This window comes from Diabrotica undecimpunctata, chromosome 3, assembly GCF_040954645.1.
Source record: "Diabrotica undecimpunctata isolate CICGRU chromosome 3, icDiaUnde3, whole genome shotgun sequence".
Classification (NCBI taxonomy): Eukaryota; Metazoa; Arthropoda; class Insecta; order Coleoptera; family Chrysomelidae; genus Diabrotica; species Diabrotica undecimpunctata.
In genome coordinates, this window is record NC_092805.1 from 135789276 (window position 1) to 135806057 (window position 16782).

The 16782-nt window shown below is 33.8% G+C and overlaps 1 protein-coding gene across 1 annotated transcript in view; it reads left to right on the forward strand.

Moving 5' to 3' along the window:
* Positions 1-16782, forward strand: part of Ets65A (DNA-binding protein D-ETS-3) — a 283056-nt gene that overhangs the window by 254150 nt on the left and 12124 nt on the right. The window contains exons 7-8 of the mRNA XM_072526992.1: positions 5046-5235; positions 10623-10834. Of these exons, the coding sequence (XP_072383093.1) occupies positions 5046-5235; positions 10623-10834 (402 nt within the window). The remainder of the gene's footprint in view (positions 1-5045; positions 5236-10622; positions 10835-16782) is intronic.

A 16782-nucleotide genomic window follows, 5' to 3' on the forward strand; every position in this document is an offset into this window, starting at 1 on the left:
TACGGTGTAAAACTATTTAAGTTATGTGAAGTTAAAGGTTACACATGCAATTTTAAAATTTATACAGGAAAAGAGCAAACATCTAATGAAAAGCCAAAAGTACAAAAGTGGTGCTACAGCTTATGGAACCACTTTTACATTCAGGTCGCGTTCTGTGCACAGATAATTATTACACTAGCGTGAATTTAGCACACGAACTTCTGAACAAAGATACACATTTAATAGGCACGCTGAGAAAAAACAGGAAGCATAATCCGAAAGTAGTAAGTGATGCTAAATTAAAAAAGGAGTGATATAGTCATGAGACAGTCCAAAAATGGTACACACAGTTTCTTAGAAGATAATTACGCGTTTATTTCTGTCTCAAACTGTGTGTACCATTTTTTGACACGGCCTTTACACATGATTTTTTTTAAATACCTAAATGTTTGTGTTTACATGTTTTTAGTATTAAATATTATGAATTTCACCAAAATATAGTTTCAGTTTCTGACAAAAAACTTCAAATTTATAGCCAGTAGCCGAAGTGCTAAAATCTTTTTTGACCTCTCTGTGTCAGGTCGTGTTTCTGCCGCGTATGTCATTATTGGTCTGTTGACTGTTTTGTCAATTCTGACTTTCATTTCTTTTCCGATATTCTTATTTCTCCATATTGTTTTATTCAGGCAGCTTGCGGCTCTGCTCTATTTACTTGATTTTCCACTTCCGTTTCGAGCTTTCCGTTGCTAGATAATGTAATGTCTAGATATTTAAACTCCATCACTTGTTTTATTTAATATAATAGTAAATTTCTCTTGCACTTGCCTTATTATAAATATAGCGGCATTGCATGATCTTCCCGACCTAAAACTTTGTTGTTCTTCTGTTAGTGTTATAATTTCATTCAATTTATTTGTTATTACTCTGGTTATTCATTTTAGCGTTGTGTTTAATAAATTAATTCCTGTTTTATCAACAAATAACTGTGGTAAAATAATAAAATAAATCGTCAGTCATATATCATTTAATTAATTTGGAAAGCAACTAATCATGTTGTTCGGTGTATCTCATTATTAATCCTAGGAAACATTTATTTCTAATATTCTCAGCTTTTCAAAACTGTTTTTCATACTGTCGACATAAAATTTCCTATTTTCACAAAATCACCTAATTTTCATGTCGCACTTCTTCTCGAACCGTGCGACTTTCCCGGGTAGCATACCAAACTATTTCTTGTCACGTAAATTTTAATTGAATAAAACGTCACGTCAATTTCCACTAATTACTTAAACAAAACAAAATGTCGGAATACATATATCGTCGATTGTTCGCGTTTTTACAAATAACAAGTCTCCGGCGCGATGGAGACCGTATAATTCAGTAATTATGTTTTTGTCAAACGCCATATTAGAATTTCAAATAGCATTTAACTTGTAAATGTGTGCCAGGCGGAAGGAAACGGACGCATGTTGTTCCGATAGATATGATTTACGAACGAGATTTAGCAACGACTTTTTTATTTTTCCTTTTTTTTACATAAACACCACCTGGCGATTCGGAAACTCAGACATGTGTCCGAGATACATTATTATTCAAATGGAATATTTTTAATTAAATTAACTAAGTAGTTGTTGTGAATGTCGTTGCGGATAGTGACTCGCAGATCGTATCTTAGAATAAAATAATAACCACTTTAGATTAGAAAGGATATGAAGGTAAATGATAAATAACCAAAGCAATCTGACACTCATGAAATTACCACGTCGAAGCAAAAAATCATATAAATAAATAGAAAAATACTTAACGAAATATAAAATCTACCCAGGAAAACCTTAAACATAAAACGAATAAAAGACAAAAAAAACCAAATAAAAAACATTCGGTCAAAAATGTATTAGAGTTATTAACAATGTTATTTTTTTATAGTGTAACATTGGCAATTAAAATTAACGATTTGAGGAAAATCACCAAAATATGTCATTTAGTTATTTTTACTTGAAATAAAAAAATACGAGTAAAGATAAATAAAGAAGAAAATGAATGGTATTTTATTTGCCTTGATAAGGCATATGATATAGTAGTATGATAGAGTTTTAAGGGGTTTTGAGGTAGGCAATAATTAAGGAAGAAATTCACGGTATATAGATATATGTAATAACAACTAGTATCATGGCAGATGCAGGAGCTATGACTTCCCTGCATTAGTGTTGAATCATATAACGGTGAGGTTTCAACGATGCAATGGTTAGTATTTAATGTATATTGATTATGAAGACTTAGTAGTGTTACGATAACGTTGCTAAGTCTCTGATGATAGACAATGATCGACGATTCAAGTATGCACGTGTTCGGTGTTCGATGACCTGCTGCGCACTAGTCTAGATGATTCCACATCGTTCCGATCAAGCTGGTCGAACGATTCAAAGCAAGACTTTACGGTGTCGACAGATTTCTGTAAACATAGGAGCACAATATAAATAAGAGAACAGAAATATAAATAAGTTGTAAGTACACACACATTTGTCGTGATAATTTACTCTCCGATGTTCCAGACCAAATGGTCACCACTATTTCCGATGTCTTTATCAAAGAAGAAACCAAGTAGTGACCAAGGAAGAAACGTCTAAAGCGATCTATTCCAGAGAATCTACGATAGACTAGGCATGAAGAAAACAATAACTACAGCCTATTAACCAATCGGATGGATAGCTCACAAACAAGACTGGGACCTGTACCTTCCGTTCTTTGCAATAGCCTACCTCTGTTAATGAATCAACAAACTAAACACCAGTAAAAGTCCTATTTGGAAGCGAGATACGATTACCTTGTGATCTAGAGTTTGGATGTCCACCTGAAGAAGATGTAGCTGGTGAAGATTGTGTAAAAGAATTGTTAGAAAGAATTTAGGATATAGACGAGTTGATCCGTTATCATCTATAGATCGCTAGCGAATAAAACGAAGAAACGGTACGATACCCAAGTCAAAAAAGGGATATTTTAAGAATGACAAAGTTTGACTCTATAATCCAAAGAAGCTTGGATAATATAGTCAGACTTTTAGAAAAAATGTTGTTCTTCCATGTCGCAGTAGTTCTGGAAAGGTCCGTACTTTATTAGGAAGAAGATTAACGATGTAATCTATCGAATAAGCAAGATTCCGAGGGGAGAACCAATGATAGTACACCATAAACTGCTGGCGCCATTCGAAAGAGACCACGACATAGATGAAGAAGTGGAAGTAAAGTCCAAGAAATTGAGGAATTCATGTGTGTATACGGAGGTGCCAGGAAAGCTATAGTGTTACCGTCAAAAAATAGCAATATCTACTCATACTCCCACATGACTACAGGGATATAGGGATACTAGCATACTAGTACTACTAAAGACGCACAAGGATTGGCATCCATCTTTCGAAGGAAGTTTGGTCGAGTTGCAGAACTTCAATGCCAACTGCCAGCTTCCAAAAAAGTTTTGAAGCTCCAAGATGCATCATATTTTCTATCTGGTAACACTGCCCATGACAGACCCACCTACCAATATGTATGGGAAACATTACTTCAATAATTGGGGGAGCACGTGCTGGAGTTTAACGTGCAAAAGTTAGCCATGCCAAAGCTAGAATGCCGCCAATAAGATTAGAGGGTTGTCCAAAATATGGTGAAGAAAATCTTTAACATCTGATGATAAAACATACACAATGATTCAAGTATGCATATATTCGGCATTCGATGATCTGCGACGTACCAGTCTAGATAATTCCACGTCATTTCAATTAAGCCGGTCAAACGATTCGAAGCAAGATCTCACGGCGTAGAGAGATTTCTGAGAGCACAGGTGCACAATATAAATAGGAGAAATTAAATTGTACAAGTTAGACTAATAACTAATATTTGTAGAATTAAGTAAATAAATGTTATAAATTAAGTGTATTTTTAGTGTTGATGTTATACAGGACTGCAAATAAATTAAGATAAATGTTAAAGCTGTAAACAAATTAAAATAAACGTTACACTAGGAAATATTAGGATAAAGAAGAAGAGAAGAGTACATTATAGAAAAAGAGAATATTGTAGAAGGAAAACAAACACGAAAATATTGCGACAGATGAGCAAGAAATATGAAATAAAAATAAGAAAGTTACAATATCTGGGTCATGTAACGAGAGGAGAGCCATATGAAATGTTCAAATTGATAATATAAGGAAATGTATTATGGATTCATAGACGGATGTGGACAGCAAGGAGGTACTAAGAAGGGTCGACAAAGATAGAGAATTGTTTAAGACTGTTAAACACCAGAAAATGTCTTATCTGGGACATATAGTGAGGAGAAATCGATATAGAATACCTACTACAACTGATCGTTAAAGGCAAAATAGAAGGCCTTAGAGGTGTAGGAAGAAAATAGGTTTCTTGAGTTTCAAGAAGAAATAAGAGGAATAAAGAAAGTCTATTAGTTGAAAATTTTAAGAGACTAACCTTAAAAAATACGAACAATACGATTTTAATGCTTCTTTACAACAGAAGAATGGTCCTTGTTTAATCTGCATTCAATTTGATGACAATGAAGATAGATTACTTTAGATACATTAAATTGCAAATATTAAACAGCTGGATTATAAAAATCCGTCTTTAATAGAATAAAACATAAAACTACAATCTGGAAAAACCTGTTCTGGAAAAAAAACTACAATCTGAAAAAGCATAACATTGTTCTATTACGTATATAAGATGGTTCTAGTATGATGATGGGCTCTCTTCTTACAATTTACCAACTACTCATTTCACCTTCGCTGACCCCTACACGTACGCCGTCTTTGGACATTAATCTGCATTTATTGTTTAGGTTTGCGAAGCGTGTTATAGTTCCATAGAATAAATAATTATTTACAATGATTTGGCCTCTACTTTCTTAAGTATTATTAAATATTTATTCTTACTGAATTTGACTGAAGTTTGAATCAAATCATTTGTTTCTATTCTATACTACATTAAAAAAGTCCTTGTAGAAATTCAAATAAAGTTAATAATGTACTTCGTATTCATGTCATCGCTTATTTTTTACAGGATCAGGACAAATCCAGCTGTGGCAGTTTCTATTAGAATTATTAAGCGATTCTTCAAATGCTGCTTGTATTACATGGGAAGGCACAAATGGAGAATTCAAACTTACAGATCCTGATGAAGTGGCCAGAAGATGGGGGGAAAGGAAGTCCAAACCAAACATGAACTATGACAAATTATCCAGGGCATTAAGGTAATTATTGTTAAAATAGAAAAAGTAGATTATGTAAAGTACCAGATTTGACATAATTTAAATTAAAATAACTGTTAATAAATTAAAGTCAATTGAGAAGTCGATGCTTTTCTTTGCTATTCGTTTATGAAACTCTCCATTTGAAGCTAGCTACAAACCCCTATGGATATATTATATAGGCAAACTTTGTGCTTATTACACATAGTCCTTCTGTTGTTGCTAAGTTTACTAGTTTTTGGTTATTATCGTTCAATGATATGACTTTTGGCATATTCCACTGCGACCTTTTAGATCTATTTTGGTCCTCTAATTATAGATTACATTCTCTAGCCTGATCCTTTTTAAAAGCTCTAATAGCTTCAAGACTAAACACTCCATATTGCTTTTTGCCGGTGACTTTAATTTATCTAATGTAAAAAACGCACTGTAAATTTTTGAGAATGTTCTATAATGAACTATTTAGCCTGTCTTTGTCCTGGTGAATTCCTTCCATATTCCATAGATTTGTTTGCTATCCACTTTCTTGTAGCTGTTCTTGTTACTGCCTTTACAACTTTGCAGAAGAGTTTGAGCCCTGTTTGGCCATTTCATCTACTTTTTCATTGCCCTTATGACCCTCGTGCCATGGTACCCAGGATACGAGTTTTACTGGCTTATACATTTCTTCTTTTCCAATCTTTGGATTGAAATTTCCCAATATTATCTTTATTTCCCGTTTTGGTAAAGAGTTAAAATATTTTTCACAAAAATTCTCTTATTCTTCTTCCTCCTCATCCTAGCTTAGCGCGTGCACATTCTGGATACTTATAAACTGATCTTTCGCTTTTATTCTAAGACTGCATATTGTCTGTAAAATTGGATTAAAACTGTCGTTTTTAAAACAGTTAAAAAAATGTTTATTTATTTTGTGTATCATACATACCTTACCTTCCAAAATTATGCCATCCCCTCCACTATTATTATTATATAATAATTGACTCTGTTTTGGGTTTGTTTATATTTTTATCAGCTCTTGTTTGCTAGTATTCTATTTCCAAATTATTCTGTCTATCGTTATCTCTGTGTAGCCTACCATTTTTCCCGTTTTGTTTCCTCTGCCCCGAAATTTTTCGTAAGTTTTATTGTATTTCATGTTCCTGTTTGGTCATATCATTATTAATTATTTTCCATATTCTTTAATTTATATTTATTTTGCATAACCAGTTTTTTATAATTAATATTTTTTAATTCAATTAGGCATGTGCCTCTTCCAAATTTAATTTTTTTTTGACTTCTTCTTGCACTCTTAAAAACATACACTTTTAATCGTTTAGATATTTTTGAGATGAATGATAGCCCAACAAAAGATGTGGCTCTTAACAGACAGGGAGGGTTTTGCTATATTAATCGCCAACGTCAGGAGGACTTGATGAAGCACATAAGTAGAGGCTTAAAAACCCAGAATGCTCAGCGTGATACCAAAAAAGTTGTCTGAGAATTTGCTGGTGGGCTTGGTGAAAAAGGTATAAGAAAACAAACATAATAATCGAAGTAACAGCAATTGAGGTGATAGAAAAAGAAGAAAGAAATGGATTAAAAATAGTTTAGTTATTAATAGACATAGACAGAAAAATGTTTACAAACAACCATTGCTGCCGAGAGATAAAAGACAAAGCAGTGATAAGTACAAGCAAAAAATATAGACGCATATGCGTCTATATTCTTTGGTACTAAAAAATAAGGACTGTCTTAAGTCTGCTCTTGTGAAAAACGAAGAAAACTTCTCTAAGATAGCATATTGAGAAAATTAAAAGACTAAACCAGCTGAATATAGCTATAAAGTTTTAAATCACTCTAAAGAGTATGAGCTAAGAGTTTAAAGCAAAGATTAATCCGTATGAAGACAAAGAGGAAAGAATTCTTGAGGAATATTAGGTGATTTCCAGATGAATTGAGTATTTTGAGGACTTACTGAATATTGATAGATAAACTGTAGGGCAGAGTAACAGCAATTGTTACAGTAAAACTGCATATAGAGCAGTCAAGCTTAAAAGAGGTTTAGTAACTGTCTTTTATAAGTAGCTGTTTATCTGGAACAATGAAAAAATGACCAAGAAATGGATAGTAGGTCTCATTTTTCCAACAAATAAAAAAGTCATAAATTCACGTAAATAAACTTCATGGGAGTAAGACTACTTAGTATTGCTCACAAAGTTTTCTTTACTCTACTCTAAAAAAAGTTATTTTTCTATGCAATATCGATGAAATGCATGAGACTTGTAGCAGCAACCAATAAAAATCAATCGATTATTGCATAACTAAAATTACAATATGTAGTTATTAAAAAACTAACAACATATAAAATATTGAACACATCATAACGGTTAAATGATTAAATATCGCTCCGGGGATTTTCGAACACAATCCCAAAAATAATTTTCCATTATCGAAACAATCACGTTCAGAGATGACAAAAAAATCGTTCGGTAAATGCATTAGCCGTTATCGGTCGCTAATTGCTACAAATGAACACAGCAATTCGATTACTCCACCCCGATCCAGACCCGGTCTCCGACAAACTAACGATTCCCAGTCGATCAATTCGGTAAATGGCACGTCCTCTAAAAAAATCGTCGAATAAGCGACTGGAAAGATGTAATATGACAAATGCTATTTGCTCCTGCACCTATCTAAAATAGGAGTTTTTTTGTTTCGGTCAAATGTCGAAGATTGCGATAGTAATTTATAGAGCGATTGGGTCCGCTTTTGGCTGCGAATCGTTCTGTGTAAATTGAGCAGGAAGAATGGGAAATCAGACAGACGCTTTTTGAATTCAAAATATAGTTCAGTTCAAATAAAGTTGCAGTTTAATATAATTTCGGCCAATACAAATATTTTATATAAATTTTCAAACAATTATTATTATGTTAGTTCGGTTGTTAAAAAGCAATATTTTTCATGGTTATTTTAATTTCGAATTTGATAAATTTAATTATACAAACTGTTTAGATTTTGTGTTATCAACGTATCCTTTTTTATTTTTAGTTCTTACTTTTTTATTATTTCATCCATAATCAGGTTGAACAATAGGGGACTCAGAGAATCTTCCTGTTTTATTTCATTGTCAATCTCAATTGTGTCGGTTTGTTCTTCTTCTACTTTTACTTTTACTTTTCTTGTGTTGTTTGGGTAGATATTTTCGATCATTTTGATTACTCTCTTTAATCGATTACTTGACATTTTCACACTCCAAAATCACTATTATTTGCTCATTCAATTTTTTAAATTTCACAAAAAAGACATAATTACCCCTGTTCCAGGTGGTGGTACTATTTTTTCTTTAGTTTTAAGTACTAAATAATAAAAAAAATTGGTCCCAAGAGTGTGCGCTCAAAGTTTACACTCAATGTTTTTGGTATTAAAAAAGTGGATATTCGACGTATGAAATACTATGCTCAATATAGTAGGAGAAACATATGGCTTGAAGAAAAGTTCTGGAAAAATCTAAGTGCATGACAATAAGAAAAAATGTGGTTTTACGATTACAACTGCAAGTAGATAATGGTTCGATCGAGCAAGTAAAAAATAAGAACCTCAACAAGAAATAAAATGCCGTACCAAACAAGCAAAACCAGCTTTTATTAAATTTAAACCGCCACTAGGTAACCGCAATCTTTCCTTTAATCTATGTTGCAAGATGGTTAAATGCTATGTATGGTCCATATTGTTATACGGCTTCTTCTTGCAGTTCCGTCTCCTATCGGAGGTTGGCTACCATCACAGCAATCTTTACTTTGTTGGCTGCAGCTCTGAATAACTGTATTGAACTGCACCCATACCACTCCCTTAAATTTCGCAACCAGGAAATCCTCCTACGTCCCACATTTCTCTTTCCCGAGATTTTTCCTTGGATTATGAGTCTAAGCAGAGAGTACTTTTCTGCTCTCATTATGTGGCCCAGATATTCCAGTTTTTTCGTTTGTATGGTTTTTATGACTTCGCATTCCTTCCCCATCTTCAGCAGAACATATTGATTTGTTACTCTTTCTGTTCATGGTATTTTCCACATTCTCCTGTAACACCACATCTCGAATGCCTAAATGTTTTTGATTTTTATCTTTTTCAGTATCCAGCCTTCCATGTCGTACAGCAAAACGGAGAAAACATAGCACCTTAATATTCTCGTTCTTAAGTTTATATTTATGTTCCGGCTGCACAGGAACTTTTTCATTTTGAGAAACGATTGTCTCGCTTTCTCTATTTGCCTCTTGATTTATCTTGTCTGGTCATTAGTATCAGTGAAGCAAACCCCCAAATATTTGTAGGACGTAACTCTTTTAACTGGCTGATTATTTATGGTTAAATTGTCATTGGTGTATAGCTTCTTTGTTGCAATCATGAATTTAGTCTTTTTGATGTTCAGTTTTAGACCATACTTATTGGTATGGGTGTTTATGTTTTCCATCAAAAACTGTAAATTTGCTAGGTTATCTGTTACTATTAGCGTGTGTTATACGGCATGGAGACATAAACGTTAAAAATACCCTCCATTAATAAGTTAAAGAGTTTGAAATGTGGTCCTTGCGAAGAATGTTTCGCATATCATGGACAGATATGGTGAGAAACGAGAAAGTTTTAAGAAGGGCAAATACTGAGAGAGAATTGCTCAACTTGATCAAGGTACAAAAAATTGGATACCTGGGCCATATCCTGAGAGGAAAAAAATATGCAATCACTCAACTAATTATCCAAGGAAAAATTGGGAGCGAGAGAGGAGTAGGTCGCAAACAAATGTTATGTCTACGGAATATAAAGAACTGGACAGTTATAAATAATACTGACGACCTTTTGCATGCCGCAAAAGATAGACTTCTGGCCTTTAGATAATTCGCTAACGCGCTATAGGTGCATGGCAACTTGCTGACATATTTTATTCTTATGGATACTACAGATACTTATTATTTTTGTCCAAACAAACCGTTGTAACCGTAACCCACGCTTCCCTTGCCTCTTTTTATCAGTTTGAAAATAACATTATTTTTTTGCCAATTTATAATTTTTCAGATTGCTAATTTCTTCCACGAACTAAAAAAATTGGTTTATCATACAATTTTTTCTGTTGTTAATTACAAACTTCATTTTTAAGGTTCCTATAATATGACTTGTTTTCTTTTTTTATTATAAAAATGCTAAAATATCATGTTGAAAATTGATGATTTAACTGACAAGAAGAAATGAAAGAATAAAAACATATCCGGCGAACTCTTTTATCTGTTTTTTTAATATTTCTATTGTACTTTTACTTGATTTTCATAGTACACATTTTGGCGAAATCAACTTTGCGCTCTCGCCAATTTATATAATTTACAAGAATTTATAAATATAATTATTTATGTATTTATTTTCAGATATTACTATGATAAAAATATAATGACAAAGGTCCACGGTAAACGATACGCCTACAAATTCGACTTTCAAGGTTTAGCTGCTGCAACGCAACCAGCAACAAGCGATCCCAGCAGTTACAAGTACCAAAGTGAACTCTTCATGAGCTCTTATCACCACAGCGCAAAGCTAGGTAGCTTTATGAGCCCCCATGCAACAATCCCCAGTTCAGCAGGTTGGTAATATCTGTTTTTTTTTTATATTTAGAATTAATGTGCTAGACTACTATGGCCATTTACACATGTATTGTTACATTAAACAATATGTTACAAAGTAGAATTTGTTATACTACAATTGTGTTGTAGAATTGAAAAGTCAATAGACTTATTTTATATATTATATAAGTCACAATAACTTAAATTGTGACTTATTTCCAATTAAAATAGTTTTTGCTTTAAAATGCCACGAAAAAAGAGCTTCGTAACAATGCTGTTAGAAATAAACATAAAAAATAAATTATTTATTTAGCGTATGACTTACATCACAAAATAGGCAATCAAATTTACATTTATACATTATACAATACATTACAAATAGTTATCAATTTTTTTATATATTCTATTGACTCTTCGGTTGCCACTACGAAGTCTTGAGTCGCCTGTATATGCTCTGCGCGGGCAGTCTTACTATGTGCCTGACCGTCTCTTTTGCAGCGCCGTAATCACAGGAAGGCGAGGGAAGTTTATCTTCCGCAGTTTGTTCTGATTTGATTTAGGGTTTCCCAAATCTAACGGGGATGTTCAAATCTGTCAAGTTTGTCTCTGGTATCCAGTAGACTATGGTAATTCGAATCTGTTTTACTTTGCCATTCCTCTCTTCATCGGGAATTTAGGTCAAAATTGTAATGATGTAGCGCTTGAGCAGATCTCAGGGGAGGTAACCTGAATCGGTAACGGTTTCCCAGAATATCGGGAATGTCTTTGTGGACTAGAATTTAACGATTATCCATAATTTTGTTGTATTCGTTAACCAATGCATGTTTGCGGCGTAGGTTGAGTGGAACTATGTTACTAAAAGTAGATAGCCGCATTGTGGGGCTGGGCATAATTGTGACAAGCATAAAACCATATGGCCATTATTAAGTTTCATCTGTCTGCTCATATTCTTTCCCATTATTACCTGGAAGGTTCTGTTTATCAGTATATTGTTAATGAGGTTTTATATTTTTCTGCAGGGGATAATCATGCAACCTCTTCTGTCCACTGCTGAATATAGGTCTCTCCCATTGTACGCCACTCTTCACGGTTCTGTGCGTCTTATTGCTATTTCTTGGATATTCGTTTAATGTCGTCCATCTAGCGTGTTGCAGTGTAGCAGTCAATTAGTTTTCTGGTCCATCTTGAGTCTTTTAGTCTCGCTTTGTGACCTGCCAAATTCCATTTCAGCTTGGCTATACGTTAGAAGACATCTGTGATACCTGTTTTTTTTCTTTAGGTCTTGGTTCCTTATTTTGTGTTTTTTTGTCACGCCAAGAATCGATCTTTCCATGCGCCTTTGTGCCACTCGCATTTTTGGTGCTGTTGTTTTTGTGAGAGTGAGAGTTTCTGCTCCGTATGTCATAATAGGAAGAACGCATTGGTCAAATGTCTTCCGTTTCATAGCTATCGGGATGTTGCTCTTAAAGATGTCTCTTAGTGAACCATACACCGCCCAAGCAAATATGATTCGTCGTTGAAATTCACAAGTCTGATTATGCTTGCTAATTCTGATTTCATGACTAAGATATATGTACTTTTCTGTCAATTCTATTAGGGAAAATGAATCAATCCCTGCCCTCTGCAGATTCCAGGAGCTTCTTGACCCGGAAAGCTAGCTCCTGTTAAGAGTCCCTTGCCCAGGGTCACGGATGAAGTCCAGAACGACATACAAGGCGTTGAAGAATATTTTCGGTACGGTGAAGATGGCGGAGTTGGCAACTTCTGATTTTAGGGATAGTATAAAATCACAAACCTAAAAGCGTCTGACCCGGAGTGGGCGGCTTTAAACAGCGTCGGTACTCACAATGACCGGCTCAATTAAAAACTCACCAAGCCGCCTTACCAGCGTGGTGTTTTAAGGCAAATACCTCTCAACAACATGTCAGCGGGGGATAATATGGCCAGTTTATATATTAATCCCTGTTTTATTACTACAGCGCTTATTACTGCACTCACAAGTCTCTCGTAATTTTTGCTAGTTGGTGGGATCAGCTCAAGGTGTGGTTTAATTGTTGAAAAAACTTGTTCCAGTTTGCTTATTCCATTTAGGTCAAGGATGTGATCTAATTATTGGGATTGATATGCCGATGGTGATAAGCACTTGTTGCAGGACACTTTTCGCAGTTGTTAGTGATCTATCATTGGTATCTTTTGAGACAAAACATAGATCTGGGTTATATTATTTTCTCCATGCAGCTAATTTAAATATTCCTCTATATTTGGTAGCAAAAACTAGATATGTTTTGCTCTTTAGACCATTTGACCAGTGTCTATCCATTTTTATGATTCGTTGTATATTTTCACATTTCGTGATGCCAAGTCACCGGTGTCTATTATAGGGTGTGGATGAGTCTTTACCACTTCTGGTTTTTATTTCGTGGCTGAATGTTTATATATGTTAACTGCAGTAATCTACAATTTTGGTAGCCACTTCATAAATATTGTTTTCATTGGTAGCAGTAAGCAGAAACCTGTTTTCTATATTGCTTCGGATATAAGTTACAACGCCGTAATGTATAATCATAAGTGGCTGCCAGTAAATCATAGCTAGGTATTTTTCCACTTATATTAAACTGAACTTTGTTCTTATCATGGGTCTCACAGGTCAATGACGTTATCGTGTAGGATTTTCTGCAACACTTAGCATTTTGTTTTGCTTATGCTCTTAATGTTAAAATGACATACTTAAATACATGGTGTCATACATGGATTAGTTGGTCGTTGAAAGGACCTTGATTTGTGATGTATGCAGGAATTTGTTTTACTCGTCTGCCGCCAAGCTATTGCATATAAATTAGAGATCAAATTAACTGCTCTTTAACATGATCTACTTTTTGACCCCCTTCTATGTAAAATTGTAAGGGTTACGTTTATACGTGTTGGGGGGTTGACGAGAGCTACAAATATTCACTGAAAGACTTTCTCTTGAAAATAAAATGGACCTGCCTTTCCGATTGTTTATATAATTTGCGGAAATAAAGTTATTAACAATGGGAAGATACACCAGTTTCCAAATTTTTACCCTGTATATAAATATATATATATATATATATATATATATATATATATATATATATATACATATTTTTTTTACTTATTACTTTTTTTTCGCCTATAATGTATTTTATCTTGCATCTTTCTTTACTGTTAGCAATAAAAGGTATACATACATGTTGCCTCTAATATTATTCGTATTAAAACATTTAATGTATAGTGTGTGATCTATTTCTAAGGAATATTTAATAAATATCTTTTTATTTTCCAGCTAAATAGTATTTAAAAATTAAAAGCAACAAGTTACTGTATATAGAACAGTCAACACATTATCCAATAGTATGGAAACAAAAAAGCCGTATATCGAAATTAGTGTGTATTTTGGAAGCTCACATCGACCATCCAGTCTTAGTTAATATATATTTCGAAAGAAAGCCAGTGGTCGCGGATAACGACCGTTGAGTCTACAAAATATCCATTATTATCGCCGAAATGGGCACAATGAAATCTACATTTGGCGGCAGTCGGCTCAGACATCGGGGTAGTTTGTTAACAATATCCTTATTTGGGAGGGGCCGATTAAATGACGGGTAATATCCACTCTCTCCAGAGGGGTGAAACAATGCACAATCAAGGCATTACGTCATTAAGGGGATGCAAGTGTTATTATCGTGCTGGGGTTAGTGTTAACTGCGGACCTAGAAATTTCATTGCGAAAAAATCCTCGACGAACTCATAATTATTCATTATTCGCCCTTTTTATTAGCCATTATTTTTAATTTATACAAACAAGAAGGGATGACACAAGTTTCTACTGTTTTTGGCGGAATTTATGTCTTAATAGGCATTAAATGTATAAACGTTGACCATTATCAATATTAAATATTGTTCATTTCGCAAGATGAGCCTGTTCATTTTGTAAGATACATCCCAAAAATATCCCACCTCTGCTCCTAACTGCATGCGTAACTTCGTCATTCAGTTCGTGGCATATTTCATTTTAATTTTGGTTCTGTTGTTCTTTAGTGGTATTTTCAATTTTGAAAACATGAAGTCGCAAATGTTATATCAGAAATATCTGATATATGAAATGTTATATCAGAAATATCTGATATAACATTTGCTGGTGGAGTTTTATAATCATCTGTTTTGCCATGAATTGTGTGCAGGCTTTAAAGAAAGTGCATTATTTTGGAAGCCGTTTATTATAAACCACTCGTACTGAAGCCAATTGAAGTATTGTATATCTTTTATTTATTTATGATACCCATTCCAGGATTCCAGAACACTGTATTAGCTTGTACAACGTAACCGTCAACGTAGATAAAACTAAAGCCCCAATACAAGCAAGGAAACAACGAAACTTGCAAAATTTAACAATAACAACGCAAATATTCAATTAGTAAAATAACTCTTATATCTGGGCATACAGATAACTAAAAATGAGTTTGGATTCAAAGGCATCCATAGGGAAGTGAAGTTCAAAATTCAAAACATTATTAATATTTTTGAAATAAAGAAATTGAGAAGGATATTAAGACCCATTTAAGACAATGGTATGTGGAGAATAAGGTTCAACTACGAGATATATCGAGATAACAAAGAACCCTCTATAGCAAATTATGCAAAATTTCAAAGATTACGCTGTTCAGGTTACCTTATAAAATGGATAATAGCAGAACACCTAGTAGAACGCTGAGTAAAACTATGGTAGGACATCGGCCAGTAGGAAAACCAAAGAAGAGGTGGATAGACGAAGTGAGAACCGATGCTGAAGAGATATTAAGGGTGGATAACTGGAGGAGAGTAGCCAAGAAAATTGATGCTTTGAGGCGGATGATGGTGCAGATCAGGGCCCGGCTTGGGCTGTAGCGCCATAGGAGAGAGAGTGACAGAGAAAGTATTAGCTTGGACAGGTCTAGTTGATTGATATCATATGTTTTTAGAGGCACTTGGTAGCCTTGAAAAAATGTTTATCGTCTAAGATATTGTTTCTCGCAGTTAGGCAAGATATAGCATACTAGCCCAAGTTCTCTGCTGCAAAGTCTATTACTTAAATCTCCATGAAATGGCTTAATTGAATGCAGGTGTCCCTTGACTGACGCATGTCTCATAAGAAAATCTTTTATGCAGTTATTAGCTTATTCCTTCTTGTTTTACGTAGCCCTATTAACTTATGTCCATTCAATATACAGTTTGCCAATTATGTAACCTAATACACTTTCAAAGCTAGAATTATGTTGTGGTCGAATTCAGGTTTTTCTTCAGACATCTTCTTTTATTTGTAGCGGATTTCTTTTTGGCAATTTCTTCAGCTCCTTTGTTGCCGTATATTTCTGATGACCTAATATCTCAACCAGTATGATACTGTCAGGTTCTGCCATTCTATCAAGTCCAAAGAGGAGAAGGTCCGAATATGAGTCTTATTTAAAAAAGCCCTGGATAAAAAAAACATTAAGGGCCGGTTGTTCGAACACTAATCAAAACTTGATTGTAATCAAATATTTAATTAAAATCAAATACGTCACATTTTGAGGTTATGTTGACTGATTTATTTTACTCCATTTTATTATTTTGCGTTTTAATTGAAAATAAACCTTAATTAAACTTTTTCTGATGTTAATTTCATGTTTTTATTTACAAATCAATAATAATAATAAGCAACTTTTAATAATTTTGACAGCTGCTGTGACGTAATTGCTTGTAATTAAATATTTGATTACAATCAAGTTTTGATTAGCGTTCGAACAACCGGCCCTAAACATAAGATAAATTTCGTGCAAATTTTAAGATTGCTCGGTGTGTTGAAAATATAGACTCCTAAGAAAAAACATACATAAATGTCTTATTTAACCAAAAAAACATAGCTTTAATAACTTAATTAAGCAGAAATTTAAAACTATTTGCAAAAATCACAAACATAAGTGTTTTT